The following is an 18,316-nucleotide window of genomic DNA, read 5'->3' as shown; positions in this document are numbered from 1 at the left end:
TAATTTTGAAATATAAACCAAACAGGTGACGCATGTAATTCATGTTAATAGAGAGACGTTAAGTGGAAGACTAACTTAGGGAGACTTAAACTTAATTAGGAGCAGCATTATAATTTTACAACATTTCCTTTCCTTGTCTTACCCACCAACGTTGAAAAGGTTACAATTTGGCCAGTTTGCACTACTTAATTGGCTTATAAAAGAACCCACATTACTAATTATGCATTCACCACAATCTCAAGTTTCATTCCCCTCATCCCTAAATTTCACCACTCCATTCCTTGAGTTTTTGCATCTGATAGAAAATAATGGGTTCCAGTTTTGCACAAATTACATTAGCAATGGTGCTAATTGCTTCGATGCTGGCAGTTAGCACAGCCAACAGAGATTGGCAATATGGTAATTACACTCGCTCGGGTTCATACCACCTCAATAAGACCAAAGGACCCAACAAGATCGTAGTTGGTGGTTCGGAAAATTGGCATTTCGGATTCAACTACACAGATTGGGCTTTGAAGAATGGTCCAATTTACATCAAGGATACCCTAGGTGAGTTCTCAAAATTTGTTGTACATTTCCCCCCATAAATTGTTGTTTGCAAAGATGTCACTTATTTAGCTTCTCTAGTCTTTGCCATTTAGTGCTACGATCTAGTAGTATCTCTCTTCACTTGTAAATAAGAGGTCTTAAGTCTAAGATATAATTTCTATTGTAAATTATATATCGACAATTTAATAACATAATGTGTCAAACAAACGATTTACAGCAATGAAAACTTTGATCAAGTCTCCTTGATTTGTTTTGATATAAGCAATGCTTTTTCCTTTATGAATATAAGTGAACAAGTATTTACATGATAAATGGTGTTTTGGGTGTTTGCAGTTTTCAAGTATGAACCACCAAGTGACACCATACGTCCTCACAGCGTGTACTTGTTCCAAGACTTTCAGAGCTTCTGGAACTGTGACTTGAGTCGAGCAAGAATGGTGGGAAATCAAACACAAGGAAGCGGAGATGGCTTTGAGTTTGTGCTAAAGAGGTGGCGGCCTTACTACTTCGCTTGCGGTGAACATAATGGTTTACATTGTAAGGACGGGCTTATGAGGTTCCCCATCTTCCCAATGTTTCGCGGCTGGCATCAATGATCGATTGGTGCTGAAAGACAATGAATACAACACACTTTATATTCATAATCAATTATTTTTAAGCAAATAACAAGACTTGGTATGCAAGTTTTTGAGAGACTATATTTGATAAGTTTAGCAGTCACATTGGTATTGATATGTCCTGTATTTAATTCTTGTTCTTATAGTGATGTTTTCTTTTTGAGTAATGTTATGGAGACTCAATTTCGGGACTAAATTTTAAAAACCAAAGGACATGAAAGTTGATGATTGGTTTAGTACTTAAGTCTTGAAAGACGTGCTCATTTAGTTTGCAATTTTAGTCTCCAAATTTAGTTTTCCTAGCATTATTACTCTTTACTTTTTAACCAAAAAATTTGAATAATATTTTTGGAATTGAAATTGAAGGTTATTGATATTGTTGTACTAATTAAAGCTTACATTGCCTTTTCATTTTTTTTTTTTAAATAAGGAAATTTAAGCGCCTATCTCTAGTGATGATATTACTTCGATCAAGTCGTTTGGCTTCTTTTCACATCAGTATTTTAGTTGCCAACTAAACATTTTATATTATTTTGTTATAACTAGATGAAGCCCACCTATTGTGTGTGTAAATATAAAAGTTATAAAAAAAACTATAATATGGAAAAGAGAGAAGTTAGAGAGAAATGTGAGCGTAAGAAAGAAGAGAGAGAGAGAGAGAGAGAGAGAGAGAGAGAATGTGGTTTTTAAAATTAAAAAAAAAAAAAAATTAAAGATGCTATGATGATATGTGAACGAGATTTAAACAAAAAAAAAAAAAAACCAAAATTTGGTATATGCAAAATTACATTATTGCCTGTTAACAAGGCACTTTTAGGCCCATGTAATGGTGCAAGCTAGAAAAGAAGTCATGAAAGCCCAAAGAAGTTCAAGAAGCCCAAGGCTCGACCAACTCAACATTTTATATTATTTTGTTATAACTAGATGAAGCCCACCTATTGTGTGTGTAAATATAAAAGTTAAAAAAAAACTATAATATGGAAAAGAGAGAAGTTAGAGAGAAATGTGAGTGAGAGAGAGAGAGAGAGAGAGAGAGAGAGAATGTGGTTTTTAAAATTAAAAAAAAAATTAAAGATGCTATGATGATATGTGGACGAGATTTAAAAAAAAAAAAAAAAGAACCAAAATTTGGTATATGCAAAATTACATTATTGCCTGTTAACAAGGCAATTTTAGGCCCATATAATGGTGCAGGCCGGAAAAGAAGTCATGAAAGCCCAAAGAAGTTCAAGAAGCCCAAGGCTCGAGAAGCTTAGAAAAGAATGATCCCGTATGTTAAAGCCGACCGCTTATAACCCCAGTCCGACCAAGATATGTAAAGAACTTTTCAATCACCAGGGGCATGTGGGAGGCTGACAACTTTATGGCACAAGTCTCTAGGGGCATAGGGACACTGGCTCGCACCATTCTGAAAAGGCACACCTTCTCAACTGAATGCCTACCACTTCATTGTTAAATACCTGGTTGATAGGCAAAAATGTTTTAGTATGCTAGTCTATGTAGGTGGTGCATTAAATGTCAAGTTGTGAAGACCTAAGGATCCTATATTTTAATTTGTTAAATTGCAAATTTTGGGCATTAATTGTTTGTCGTCGTGTGTAAAAACGCATACAAAATGGTATGCATCCATGCTCCAGTCAAATCGCATGTTTCGGAATTACATCATAATTATCTATATTTTTAGTTCCCCTCCCCCATCTTTGCTTACATATACGCAGACGCCCTCTTCAACTAGGAAATGAAGAGGGCTGCTTGCATGTAGCACTAGATTATGTCTCCTAAATTTATCTCTTGATATATATCAAAATATTTCGTGGAAGAAAGCTGGACTATGAACCTAAACATTGCGACAAACATAAAAATGAACAAGATTTCATGACGTTGGTTGAATTCTCTACTAAAGATCCTTATGGCAAAGCAATGGCATCGCTTGACCTAAAATCTGGATATGTTCGGGTATTGACTATTGTGCGCACTTCCCTAGTTCTCTCATTTTGTCATATTTCATAAACACTTCCTTTATCTTACCTAAAAAATGAACAGGTAAAAGAAGAATGGATTTTAGTTTAAATATAGATAACCACCTTACCTCGCCTGATTTCAAATTGTTTTTAACCTTTTAAAACATTTGATAAGACTACCCAACTTTTTGAAAATTAGACTTCTATTAGATCAACAGCATTAAGTGAAGATATTAATGGCGTTCAGTGATAATGTGGACCCCTAGTAGCCATTTTTTTTTTTTTTTTTTTTTTTTTTTTTTTTTTTTTTTGAAAACTAGATAAGATTTATGGGCAAAACAACCAAAAGAGTACAAGTAAGCCTACAAAGAGGCAAACATCCAGAAACTACATCATAAACAGGCAATGCAAGGAGATACAAGGATCCCGACACCTCATCTGATGCTAAAACGTCACTCCCTACACTACCCTTTGAGATACCTAGTGTGGACAAGGAAGTCCATCATTGCGAAGCACAGAAACCAAGGAAGATAGAGGTCTGTGAACCCAAACCCCATTGCTCATCTCCCAACATCACCATGATGCCAAAAAGTGTGCAGCCTTGTTAGCTGAATCCAAGACTAGCGACATACATGGAAAGAATCTCCCAAGCGAATACACTGCTGAAGAAGAGGGAAAGCTTCCCACCTGCCCTTAGAAGGTGAGTCCCACAAAGCTAAAATGGTTTCAGAGGAGTCAGATTCAAGAACCACAAAATGCCAACCCAACTGATGATCAAGCTCACATCCAATCTTAACAGCCAACGCCTCTGCCATAGCCACACTCCGAGCCTTCACACTATATCTACCTGCACCCAAAAAACCCCCAGCATTGTTTCGTGCAACCAGCCCAACAAAACTCGAGCCCAATGACGCTTCCCAACTAGCATCCACATTAAGCTTGATAAACCCCGGGCTTGGAGGAGTCCACGTGACAGGTACCACCGGTAAATGGAGGAGCAGTTGTTCAAGAGCCAGTTACCTGAGTAGCATGCAAAAAAGTTTCGATAGAATTAGAAATTTCAAAGACTACCTTCGAGGGATAAATGGGTTGATGGTTAGTACTTATAATAAGAGATGCATAGAGATGTAGATAATTTCATTCTTGGTCACACAAGAAATATAGGAAGAGTGGTAGTATAAGCAAGTTTACTAATAATTTTATCCAAGTACTTGTATGAAACTCCCCCTACCTCTCTTTAATTATTGTAATAGTTTCGAACTCTCCCTCTCCACTTAATATTGATAATATATATATATATATATATATATATATATATATATAAAGTTAATTAAGACTATTTTAATTTTATATCTTGAAAGAGAAAAAAGAACTAAAAATAACACCATCTAACATTTAATATAGTCTTACTAATTCATTCCAATTTAACATGTGTTACATTCACGCTAAAAATTACTCATCAAAGAGTTAATACATGTGAGCCATTTAATGCACAAAAAACCTTATTACAATAATTTTGGAACTAATGTTGTGTTTTAGATGATGTCATCATCGTATCGCACAATATTATAGCATACTTCAATGCTCTCTAACTGCACTTAACTTTTGATATGCTCTTGAAAGATGTTCGTGATCTCCCCCTTGATTTTTTTTATAGTCATTTTGACTCAACTGTTCGAACAATGACATTTATATGATAAAATAATGTTAGGTCGTGATATAAGAAGAATAACTCATTATTCTAAAAACGTATGATTTTGTCTAATTTATTGATGTCATGAGTATATGAACAAACGTATGACATTCAGTTTTCCCCTCAAACATGACACATTCCACAACTTTTAAGTCGCCCTTTTTATTACTTGTTTTCCTCCACTCTAGCAGTTCGGTTAAAATCGCAATGCCCAAAATTTTATTTTTCCATTTTCAACCAACTTTCAAACTCAAAGCAAATGGTTGACCCTCTTTTCGGTTGTTAAAGAAAAATACATCAAGTCAAACCATTGGCTAAGTCCGTGTCGTATTTTTATCAGTTTTTTGGTTCTTGCTTCCACAGTGTTATTTCATAACTTTATTAGGAAACTAGAGAAACGAATTTGTGATTCTAACATTTTATCTTTTTATTTTGCACTTAATTTTTTTTTTTTTACTTTTGCACTTAAATTTTTTTTTCTTTTTTGGAGAAGAAAAGATAGTGATTTATTCATCAAATATCAAGAAAGCATACAGTCTTGTAGAACAACCTCCGACAATGAATCTGGAGGTTCCTCAAACCAACAAGAATTGAAATTAGAGGACAAGGCCAACTTGGCCATACAGTGTGCCACAACATTTGATCGACGAACATGAATAACCTTAGATTTAACAAAGACTCTTAGACCTTCTCTGATATCCTCAACCAAGAGATCAGTAGGCGAGAAGCCCTTATTCAAGCTACCGATGTCTTGAACCACCTGCAGGGCGTCACTTTCCAAAATGACTGCTGCCAGTGCCGCTGCACAACCCATAGAATCCCATCCTAAGTAGCCATAAGTTCAACCATGTTGGGGTTAGTCACATGTGGTATTTTTCGGACAAAACCTCCTGCATAGCTATCGGCTTCGTCACAAAAAACTACACCAACACCCCCCAAATTCGCAGCAGAATAGAAAGACCCATCAACATTTGTTTTTACCTATTCGGAGGGGGGAGCACACCAGCAGGATGGCGAGTGCAAAAGGTTTGGGAGGAATAGCAGGTTGGGCTTTAAGGAAATTGTGCAAAAAAAGATTGGCCATATAGCCTATCAAAGCAGGGTTATCAAGTTTATCCTCCCATATTAACATGTTATTGGCCCGCCAAATTGAGTGAATGAGCACCAAAAACATATTGTGTTGATCGGCAGAAAACGAGGTCACGCAATGATAAAACCACTCACAAAACTAGGTTGAGACACCATGAGGGACAACAAGGTTCAAGTTGGCAATGAGGTAGATAGAGCAGGCGAAAGGACAAGAATTAAACACATGTAGCACTGACTCTGGAGAGAAACTACAGAAAAGATAGGTGTTGTCCACTGCCACTGTGAAATCCCATCCCCGGAATTTCACCATGCATTATGTACCCCGTATTTTAAATTCGTATTTCGTGATTACGTGATCTTTATTAGTTAATTTTAATACCATTAATTTTAAGTTTAGAAATTGATTTGGCATTGAGTTGGAAGTTTCATAATCAATCTTTATCTCTCATTGACAATTGGAATTTACAACTAGTTTTTTTTAATAGATCTCGAACCCACGAATACATAGGCGAAAGCCGTTTGCGAGTCCGAATTATAACGGTATAGTTACGGACGTTTGAATTGTGAACTTTAGATTGTGGGAATTATTAAATTCCATAAGTGGGTAAAGGTTAAGTTAGTTTTTTCTAAAGGGAACAATCAGATTTTTTTTTGGGGATTATAAAAAGACGTTGAGGGAGGTGAGAAGGGGACATTTCCCCCCCCCCCCCTTAGTTTGTCACCCGTATGCTTCACCAACATAAATTAAAACCTACTAATTTCAAGCCAATTCCTCCGGTTCTCAGCTGACCTTCTTATCTACTTCACTTGTAACTTGCTTGACTATCTCCTTCCTTCCATCTCCACCAAAAATCAAGTTTGTTTGAGGCTTACTTCAGGTAGAACTCCACCGGAGAACCCAGTGATTCTCAACGGCGATTCGTCATTCCGGTGAGTGTCACCATTCACCATCACCCTTATTCAACTTCCCTTGGACCCAGGAACAAGACCCAACTGGTGATTGGGGCGTTGGAACACCAAAGAAGCCGAATTGAAGAACACCCACCTTAGGGTTTCGTTGGGTGCGAGCCAATTTGAGGGCCTTCCCGGCCAAATTGGACTCGGCCCCAGGAGGTGATAGAACGTGATGCCTTGACTCTCGTGCTAAGGTGCATTAGCGTGGGTTCGAGGCACTGAACTTACAGGTGAAGGTTGAGTAGACTTCGAGACGGTCGTAGGTGGGGGTAGCAGTGCGGTATCAAAGACTTGGAGCGTTAGGTTACCCTTGATTCACTCTTGTACTTTTTATTTTGGGACTTTCTTTTGAGCATCTTGAACTTGCTTTTGGTCTGGCGAAGGTTGTACTTCTTTTTGGAATGTACATATTTGTAAATATCAAGTGGTGAACTTAATTATCTTCATATTAATTTGGGTTATCATTTAAAGTATTTCCTTCAGTCGCTCATACCGTATTCAACAAACGTTATTTTCCTTGTCACGTGTCGATTCTCGACGTTTGTTGGGATCGGGGCGTGACAATTAATGTGGTATCAGAGCTTAGGTTCAGGGTTTCATACCTTAACCCTAGGGTGAGAAGTCTTGGGTGGGTTAAGTAATGAACCTTGATTGGTCCATGATTTCGTCTCTCGAATGTTGTTTATATGATTACGTTAAATTCTTTTTGTACCAGACATTATGTCGACCTCACACGGTACTACTCAGTAGTTTGGGGATGATGTTCCCGATGAGGGCACTCCTGCTTCTGGTCAGGAGGCTAGCCATGATTATGATGGACCCGATGGAGCATTTCGGGCCATCGAGGATTTGACACAGTTGATGCAGACTCATGTTCGGGCGGCTTCTAGCAAAGAGAAGTCTTTGTACGGGGAGTTCCGTACCCATAAGCCGCATTCCTTTGATGGTGGTGCTGATCCGTGGGCGGCTGAGACCTGGATCAATCAGATCGCCAGAATTTTCACTGTATTGCGTTGCTCATCTGAGGAACAGGTTGATCTTGCAGCGTATATGTTGAAAGGTGAGGCCTATGAGTGGTGGCAGATCACCCGTCCCTTATTATTAGCCAGGGGATCTTTTACTTGGGAGCGGTTTTATACTGCATTCTTTGAGCAGTATTTTCCCGAGTCTTTTCGAGATGAGTTGGAGGCTGAGTTTGCCACTGTGGAGCAGGGTACTGATACAGTTGCTGATTATGTGGCCCGTTATACTCGACTTTACCGTTTCTCTCAGCCTTTTCCTGAAGATAAGAAAACGAAGAAACTTATTAGGGGGTTCAAGCCTAGTATCAGAAATCTATTATCGGTCCAAGGATTGCCTTCTTACGCTCAGGCAATTGATCGTGCACGCACGGCTGAGATTAATGAAGGGCGCGATGCACGGGAAGGTGGGGAACATAGGAAGAGGGCCCGGGCAGAGGGTCAGACATCCGATGCGTTTTCTGGTAAATTCCAAAAGCGTCAGGGATTCTTGTATGGTGGTTCTCAAGGATCGTCACATAGTGAATACCAGGGTACTTCTCGTGGGGATTTCCAGGCTACTTCGAGAGGAGGCTCCCAGCATACTACCGGGGCGAGTCATCAGAACCGTTTCCGAGGAGGTACCCAGAACACGTTTAGACGTGGACCCCAACTTTCTTCTGGAGGTCGTTCAGAGAGTTATTCCAGGGGATCTCATGACCAGGCACATAAGACACTTCCACGGATTTGCGCTCATTGCGGACGCGGACATAATGGCACATGTAGAGCCAGTTCTAAGACTTGTTACCGGTGCGGCGAGATTGGTCACTTCTTTCGTGATTGTCCCCATATTACCGCTGGTGGTGCCGGCAGACCTGCTGCCAGTATTGGGGGCTCAGTGGCATCTTCAGCACAGAGTAGGCCTGTTGTAGCACATTCAGGCTCGGGTCAGCAGAGGACTGGGCAGCAAAGTGGTAGGCAGTCTAATGGAGCTTCTCAGCGAGTTGGGGCCCAGGGCAGTGGAGTTGGGACGTCTCAGGCAGGTACTCAACGAGTTGGTAGAGTCTGTGCATTATCTACTTTAGAGGCTGAGGCGGAACCGAACACAATCACAGGTATTATTTATTTTGATTCACTCCCTGCTAAAGCATTATTTGACCCTGGGGCTGAGAACTCATTTATATCAAATAATTTTGTGAGGTCTTTGGATAAACCTATAGAGATAATGGATGTGACGTACTCTATTTCCTCACCTTTTTCGGGACCTTATATTGTTACTCAAGTAGTTTGATCGTGTGAGGCTAGGGTGGGCCAGGGTGAAATAACAATGGATTTGATGATTCTTCCAATGCGAGATTTAGATGTCATTATTGGCATGGATTACTTATCCTTGTATCGTGCGAATTTTGATTGCTTTGAGAAAGTGGTAACTTTTCGACCACTTGGTAGACCTCAGTTTCAGTTTGATGGAGATCGTAAACCTATTCCACCACCAGCAATGATATCAGCCGCTAAGGCTAGGCGACTTATGAAACATGGGTGTCAAGGTTATCTAGCTCACGTCATGGCCACCGATCAAGGAAATAGGGAGGTTGACGCCATCCCTGTAGTTAAGGAGTTTCCTGATGTGTTTCCAGTTGAGTTGCCTAGCTTGCCCCCAGTGAGGGAAATTGAGTTCATCATTGATCTTATGCCAGGGACCACACCTATTTCTAAGGCTCCATATCGAATGGCACCTTTGGAACTTAGGGAGCTTAAGGTTCAATTACAGGAGTTGTTGGATAAAGGTTTGATTCGCCCTAGTGTTTCACCATGGGGTGCTCCTGTTCTTTTTGTGAAGAAAAAGGACGGATCTATGCGTTTGTGCATTGATTATCGTGAGCTTAATAAGGTGACAGTCCGAAATAAATACCCTTTGCCGAGGATTGATGACTTGTTTGATCAACTTCAAGGTGCTCAATATTTTAGTAAGTTAGATTTAAGGACATGTTATCATCAATTGAGGATCCGAGATCAGGACATAGCAAAGACAGCTTTTCAGACTCGTTATGGTCATTATGAGTTCTTGGTTTTACCGTTTGGTCTGACTAATGCCCCTGCTGCATTCATGGACTTGATGAATAGGGTGTTCCGATCGTTTATTGATCAATTTGTGGTGGTGTTCATCGATGACATTCTGATTTATTCAAGGAGTGCAATAGAACATGAGGAACATCTAAGACTTGTTTTACAGACGATGCGAGACCATCAGTTGTATGCTAAGTTTAGCAAATGTGAGTTTTGGTTAGAAAGTGTTGGATTTCTTGGCCATGTGATTTCTAGGGATGGTATTCAGGTGGATCCTGCTAAAGTGGAGGCAGTTGTCAGTTGGAGTCGACCTACCACGGTGACTGAAATTCGGAGCTTTCTGGGCTTAGCTGGATATTATCGCAGATTTATTGAAGGTTTTTCAGCATTGGCGCTTCCTCTGACGAAACTGACAAGGAAGAATACTCTTTTTGTTTGGGATAATGAGTGTGAGGCTAGTTTTGAGGAGCTAAAGAAGAGACTCATCTCTGCACCTGTTCTTTCACTTCCATCTAGTTCTGGAAGCTTTGTAGTATACACTGATGCGTCACGTAAGGGATTAGGTTGCGTTCTGATGCAGCACGGTAATGTGGTGGCTTATGGTTCTCGCCAGCTTAAGCCGCATGAACTTAATTATCCCACCCATGATTTAGAACTAGCTGCGGTGGTTTATGCATTAAAGCTTTGGCGACATTATCTTTATGGGGAGTTTTGCGAGATTTATACAGATCATAAGAGCCTTAAGTATATTTTCACCCAGCGAGAGCTAAACTTGCGACAAAGACGATGGTTAGAGCTGGTGAAAGATTATGATTGTCAGATTCTCTATCACCCTGGTAAGGCGAATGTAGTTGCTGATGCCTTGAGTCGAAAACGCTTAACTAGTGTCGCAGCTTTACCACTTCAGGTCAGTCAGTTAACAGAGGATCTTAAAAGAATGGAGATTGAGCTGATTGATCAGGGTGGAGATCATCTCCTCGCAACCCTTACGGTGCAACCTACGTTAATTGATCGAATTCAGGCAAACCAAAGTGAGGACCCAGAGTTAGTTCGGATCATGGATGAAGTACGAACAGGTACTCGGCCCGATTTTACTATTTCTGACAGTGGTGTACTCCGTTTCGGGACTCGACTTTGTGTTCCGGATGTTAGAAACCTACGGAGGGAGGTCATGGAGGAGGCTCATACTTCCCCATTTTCCGTTCACCCTGGGAGTACAAAGATGTATCGAGATATTCGAGAGAGTTTCTGGTGGGGAAATATGAAAAGAGAGATTGCTGAGTTCGTCGCACATTGTTTGACTTGTCAACAAGTTAAGGCAGAGCATCAACGACCTGCAGGCTTACTTCAGTCACTCCCTATTCCCGAGTGGAAATGGGAATACATTACCATGGATTTTGTGACAGGCTTACCGAAAACTCGTGATGGACACGATTCTATTTGGGTGATCGTCGATCGATTGACGAAATCTGCACATTTTATTGCTGTTAAGAAAACTTATACTCTTGAACGACTTGCAAGACTATTCTTGGATGTGATTATTAAGTTGCATGGAGTTCCAGTATCCATCGTTTCTGATCGTGATCCTCGTTTCACTTCACGTTTTTGGGGTAGCCTTCATAATGCTATGGGAACTAAGTTAAGTTTTAGCACAGCTTTTCATCCTCAAACCGATGGTCAGTCCGAACGCACTATCCAGACGTTGGAAGATATGCTTCGAGCTTGCATACTTGAATTGAAGGGCAATTGGGATAAACACCTATCTTTGATTGAATTTGCCTATAATAACAGCTACCAGGCTAGTATTAAGATGGCACCATATGAGGCACTTTATGGGAGGAAGTGTAGGTCTCCTTTATACTGGGACGAAGTAGGAGAGCGTCAATTATTGGGACCAGAGTTGTTACAGGTTGCGGCTGAAAAAATTTCTATGATTCGTGAACATTTATTAGCCGCTCAGAGTAGACAGCGGAGTTATGCTAATCCTCACCGACGTGAGGTGACGTTCGATATTGGAGAATATGCCTTCTTACGGGTTTCACCTATGAAAGGCGTTTTTAGATTTGGGCGTAAAGGGAAGCTTAGTCCAAGATACATTGGACCATTTGAGGTACTAGAAGGAGTGGGCGAAGTTGCCTATCGCCTTGCTCTACCTCCCGAGTTGTCTCACATTCACCCAGTGTTCCACGTTTCTTCACTCCGGAGGTACCGTAGTGATCCTTCCCATGTCATTTCTTATGAGCCTATTCAGGTTAAGGAGAATCTCACTTATGAGGAATACCTGGTTGAAATTATTGATTGGAGAGAGAAAGCTCTCCGCACCAAAACCATTTCGTTGGTGCGTGTGTTATGGAATAATCATGGGGTGGAGGAGTCAACTTGGGAACCAGAGGTGGAAATGCGCCAACATCATCCCCATCTATTTGACTCAGGTGCGTCGAGTTTAGTGGACTAAACTTTTTTTTTGGGGGGAAGGATGTGAAATCCCATCCCCGGAATTTCACCATGCATTATGTACCCCGTATTTTAAATTCGTATTTCGTGATTACGTGATCTTTATTAGTTAATTTTAATACCATTAATTTTAAGTTTAGAAATTGATTTGGCATTGAGTTGGAAGTTTCATAATCAATCTTTATCTCTCATTGACAATTGGAATTTACAACTAGTTTTTTTTAATAGATCTCGAACCCACGAATACATAGGCGAAAGCCGTTTGCGAGTCCGAATTATAACGGTATAGTTACGGACGTTTGAATTGTGAACTTTAGATTGTGGGAATTATTAAATTCCATAAGTGGGTAAAGGTTAAGTTAGTTTTTTCTAAAGGGAACAATCAGATTTTTTTTTTGGGGATTATAAAAAGACGTTGAGGGAGGTGAGAAGGGGACATTTCCCCCCCCCCCCTTAGTTTGTCACCCGTATGCTTCACCAACATAAATTAAAACCTGCTAATTTCAAGCCAATTCCTCCGGTTCTCAGCTGACCTTCTTATCTACTTCACTTGTAACTTGCTTGACTATCTCCTTCCTTCCATCTCCACCAAAAATCAAGTTTGTTTGAGGCTTACTTCAGGTAGAACTCCACCGGAGAACCCAGTGATTCTCAACGGCGATTCGTCATTCCGGTGAGTGTCACCATTCACCATCACCCTTATTCAACTTCCCTTGGACCCAGGAACAAGACCCAACTGGTGATTGGGGCGTTGGAACACCAAAGAAGCCGAATTGAAGAACACCCACCTTAGGGTTTCGTTGGGTGCGAGCCAATTTGAGGGCCTTCCCGGCCAAATTGGACTCGGCCCCAGGAGGTGATAGAACGTGATGCCTTGACTCTCGTGCTAAGGTGCATTAGCGTGGGTTCGAGGCACTGAACTTACAGGTGAAGGTTGAGTAGACTTCGAGACGGTCGTAGGTGGGGGTAGCAGTGCGGTATCAAAGACTTGGAGCGTTAGGTTACCCTTGATTCACTCTTGTACTTTTTATTTTGGGACTTTCTTTTGAGCATCTTGAACTTGCTTTTGGTCTGGCGAAGGTTGTACTTCTTTTTGGAATGTACATATTTGTAAATATCAAGTGGTGAACTTAATTATCTTCATATTAATTTGGGTTATCATTTAAAGTATTTCCTTCAGTCGCTCATACCGTATTCAACAAACGTTATTTTCCTTGTCACGTGTCGATTCTCGACGTTTGTTGGGATCGGGGCGTGACAGCCACCCCTTTGGTTAACAGCGCCGAATAGGTAGGGAGTATATTATGACAAGCTTTCCAAACGCACATCTTGATTTTACCTGGAACCTTAGCTTTCCAGATGGAATTCCACATTGAACCCATTAGAATACTTGCAGACGATGTGGATGGTGAATCCCGCATACCATAGGCAACTTTGTAGGAACTCTTAACCGAAAAAACACCTTTGGAATCATTGTGCCACATTAATATATCCGGGGGAAGCCTTCCACTTAACGGAATACAGAGAGCTAGAGCGGCCTCATCTGGAGGAAATAAAGCATTGATTAGATATGCCTTCCACGAGGATGTTTCTTCATCAATCATATCTAAGACCCACTCAACAGCACATCGGTCGGGGTGGGAACAAAGGGGTCGAAACAAGTGGGGTCGCGTCAGCCATTGCTAATAGAGGCGAGGGAATTTGGGTTGTGAAGGAGCCGTCATCTCTGCTTAGCTAAAAGAGCAAGGTTGAAGTCATAGAGGGAACGAGAGCTGAGCCCACCATTCTCTTTTGGACGACACAAGTTCTCCCATGAGAGCCAGTGAATGCATCGTGAATTCTTGTTGTCCCTCTACCAAAACCGACATAGAATGCACTGTAGATCATTGCAAAACATCTTGGGCAGCAGAAAACAATTCATTGTATAGATCCAGAAGAGGGATTGTTTGACCACTTTGATGAGAACCTATTTCCTGGCTACGCTAAGAAGTTTATCTTTCCAGTATTTGAGCTTCTTCCATAACCAGTCTTTGATATGGGCAAAGCACTCGGAACGTCGACAACCAATAACCACTGGTGACCCCCAGGAAAGTAGCAAGTTAGTCTTAAATTGCATGCCTAATGTTAGGGCTGAAAGAAACTGCACTTTTCTGAAAATTAATGCATTGTCTTGAAGCCATCTCGTAATAATGGAGGATTTCTTTCAAGTACCAGCATTCTTGAAAAGAAGCTTGGAGAAACAGAAGACTGTCATTGACAAATAATAAGAGCGAATGACAAATGGAGACACTGTGAATGTGTGCATCACGCTCAAACCTAGCTATTAGACTGGTCAGTCCTTCTGCACATAACAGAAGGAGGTAAGGGGACAAAGGATCTCCTTATCGAAGCCTTCGAAAGGGAATGATGTGACCAATGGTCTCGCCATTGACAAGGAAGGAATAAGAAACTGAGCAGACACAGTTCATAATAATCTCAAGCTAAGTCAAAACCCAACTTAATCATCATCCCATGGAGAAAGGTCCACTCCATCCTGTAATATGCTCTGCTCACATCAAGGTTTATAGCCATATATCCCCGTTTACCCCTCCGAAGATTATGCAAATAATGGCCCACTTCAGAGGCGATAAGGGAGTTGTCTGAAATCACTTGCCTAGGCATAAAAGCACATTGTTGAGACAAAATAGCATAATCAAGAACCTTTTTCAATCGATTAACAATCACCTTAGCTCCAATTTTATAAAGGACATCGCAAGGCGCTATTAGACGAAGTTGAGTCATGTTTTGAGGATTCGTGGTCTTAGGAATAAGGGACACCAGCATGTAGTTGAGTTGTCACAAGATATGTCCCGTGGACAAAAATGACCGGACAAGACAGGTGACATCAGAGCCAACTATGCTCCAAAATTTCTGGAAAAAAATAGGGGGTATTCCGTATTGGCCAGAGGCTGTGTGGGGATCCATTTGAAAAATGACATGTTTAATTTCTTCATTCGAATAAGAAGCAAGTAAGAATTGATTCATCTTTGGGGTAACTCATTAAAGGAAAAGATTTGAGAGAAATAGTCCACCACCACTTGCTGAATATCCTCCAAACTTGTATCTAGACCCTATTCACATCAAAAAGACCCTTGATGCAGTTTTTTCGATGCTGATTAAAGGCTTTCTGATGAAAGTATTTTGTGTTCTTGTCCCCATCGTGAAGCCAAGCAACCTTAGACAGCTGACGCTAGTGAGCTTCCTCTTGGGAGAGCAGAGACTCGAGCTTACCATGAAGGGTGCTTCCAAGTTCCCACTCTGAAGATGCAGACAGAAACTGAAAGAGCATTCGCATTTTCTCTAGAATCATAGATATCTCCCCCTTAACCGAATAAAAATAGTGATTCCATTTTAGTAGCTCAACCCTAGCTGCTTTAATTTTCTCACAGGCATTTAAAGAGAAGGTGTCATAGAACTCTTTAGACCATTATGCGAAGGCCACTTGTGAACAATCCTCTAGTTGGAGCCACGCTTCTTCAAAGCGGAATTATTTGTGCTTTCCATGAACCTGTGATGGGCCTTGCCGTACTTTAAGGAGGATAAGGATGTGGTTTGAAGTCAATGGAGCAAGATGGATAACCTTCAAATAATTCAACAGTAGTCGCCAATCCGGAGAAACAAGATAGCAATCTAAACGACATTTTGTAATTGAGTTCGCCCAAGTGAAGGAATCACCCTCAAAACTCAAGTTTAATAGGTTGCAATGTCGAACCACGTCCCTAAAACATTGCATTTGGGAATAGCTACTCACCTTGCCTCCAAATTTCTCAGAGGCCAGGATCACCTCATTAAAACCCCCAAGAATAAGCCAGGGTAATGAGCTCACAGTACTCAGAGACTGAATGAGATCCCAAGATTTGTACCTTTCTGTAGTGGCGATAAAACCATAAAAACCAGTAATCCTCCATTGACAAACATCATCAGCCATACCAATTTCAGCATTAATATGATGCACATAAGAGGACAAAATTTGGTGAGGGATCTCCTCCGACCAAAATAATGCAAGACTATCTAAATTACCAGAACTAGAAACAGAAAAGGAATTACAAAAACCCAAATGATTTTGAACATACAAACATATCTTCCTATCGCACTTCTCTTTCACAGAGAAAGAGAAGTTGGGGAACTTGTTGGGAAATGAGAATTTCTAGAGCTTGAACTATTGGGTCGTTCCGCAAACTACTGCAGTTCTAGGTGACCTAGTTCATGGCGATCGGCGGGGCTGCCCAACCGCAGCCATCGCAGATGTAGTTGGAGCATAGGTAGAGGGAAATAAGATGCAGCTTCGTTTGGCTTGCGCCAAATCCTCAACCAACAGAGGATCACCATCATGTTTGTTGCCAAATATGAGGGACATAAAGGAAGATCGTTGCTAGTTAGAAACACGATGTTGAACGTTTGGGGCTCTCACCACAGGAGTCATGAGATGCAATTTCTATTGTAAATAATATATCGACAATTTGGTAACATAATGCGTCAAACGATCGATCTATAGCAATGAAAACTTTCATCAAGTCTCCACAATTACATGATAAATGATGTTTGGGTGTTTGTAGTTTTCAAGTATAAACCACCAAGTGACACCATACGTCCTTACAACGTGTATTTGTTCCAAGACTTTCAGAGTTTCTTGAACTGTGGCTTGAGTTGAGCAAGAATGGTGGGAAATCAGACACAAAAAGGCGAAGACGGCTTTGAGTTTGTGCTCAAAAGGCGGCAACCTTACTACTTCATTTGCGATGAACATGATGGTTTATATTGTAAAGATGGGCTTATGAGGTTCCCCGTCTTCCCAATGTTTCGCCACTAGCATTCATGATCGATTGGTGCTGAAAGACAGTATTAAGACAATGAACACAACACACCTTATATTCATAATCAATTATTTTTAAGCAAATGACAAGACTTGGTATGCAAGTTTTGAGAGACTATAATTGATAAGTTCAATAGTCATATTGGTTTAATCATGTCTATTTAATTCTTGTTCTTTGTAGTGATGTTTTACTTTTTAACAAAAACATTTGAATAATATTTTTGGAAGTTTGAAATTGAAGGTTAATGATATTGTTGTACTAATTAAAGCTTACATTGCCTTTTCAAAAAATTAAAAAAAAAAAAGGAAATTTAGGCTTCTCTCTAGTGATGATATTACTTCGATTGAAACTTGTATCTTGCCAACTTTTGATTCAAGTCCTTTGACTTCTTTTCACATCAATATTTTAGTTGCCAACTTAACATCTTATATTATTTTGTTATAACTAGATGAATCACAACCACTGTGTTCGTAAATATAAAATTAAAAAAAAACTATAATATGGAAAAAGAGAGAAGCTAGAGGGAAATGTGAGTGAAAGAAAGGGGAGAGAGAGAGAGAGAGAAGTTTAAAAAAAAAAAAAAAAATTAAAGATGCAATAATGACATATGGGCAAGATTTGAAACCAAAAAAAGCAAAGTTTGGTTTGTGCGAAATTACATTACTATCTTTTAATAAGGCACTTTTTAGGCCCATGTAATGGTGCAGGCCAGAAAGGAGGCCATGAAAAGCCCCAAGAAGTTCAAGAAACCTAAGGCCCGAGAGGTTCAAAAAAGAATGATCCCATGTGCTAAAGCCGACCGCTTATAATTCCAGTCCGATCAAGATATGTAAAGTACTTTTCCAACGCTAGGGGCACGTGGGCAGTCTGACAACTTTATGGCATAAGTCTATAGGGACAAGTCTATTAAAGGACAATCAGGCCACATGGTGAACTACAGTCAGTGATAGAAACCCAAGATGGGATGTAAACGTGCTTAGAGCAGCACTCAGAGAGACGGGGTGGGATAACGAAGGCCGAGCGAGATGCTCGGCTCGCACCATTTTGAAAATGCACGCTTTCTTAACTGAACGCCTATCAC

General features: G+C 40.4%; 2 protein-coding genes across 2 annotated transcripts; both read left to right on the top strand.

Moving 5' to 3' along the window:
• The first annotated feature begins 256 nt into the window (after positions 1-256).
• On the top strand, positions 257-1,329 carry LOC148699210 (uncharacterized). Its single transcript, XM_088682582.1, has 2 exons — positions 257-549; positions 883-1,329. The coding sequence occupies exons 1-2, from the start codon at positions 309-311 to the stop codon at positions 1,143-1,145; spliced, it is 504 nt and encodes a 167-aa protein (XP_088538708.1). The 5' UTR covers positions 257-308; the 3' UTR covers positions 1,146-1,329.
• A 4,734-nt stretch (positions 1,330-6,063) lies between these two features.
• LOC148699209 (uncharacterized) lies at positions 6,064-9,152 on the top strand. Its single transcript, XM_088692491.1, has 2 exons — positions 6,064-6,096; positions 7,614-9,152. Exons 1-2 carry the CDS (start codon positions 6,064-6,066, stop codon positions 9,150-9,152), a joined length of 1,572 nt encoding a protein of 523 aa, XP_088548617.1.
• The last annotated feature ends 9,164 nt before the right edge of the window (positions 9,153-18,316 follow it).

Source organism: Pyrus communis, chromosome 1 (assembly GCF_041283825.1).
Source record: "Pyrus communis isolate YQ-2024b chromosome 1, ASM4128382v1, whole genome shotgun sequence".
Lineage (NCBI taxonomy): Eukaryota > Viridiplantae > Streptophyta > Magnoliopsida > Rosales > Rosaceae > Pyrus > Pyrus communis.
Note: the sequence above shows the minus strand (reverse complement) of the source record. Positions and strands in the feature narration are given on the sequence as shown.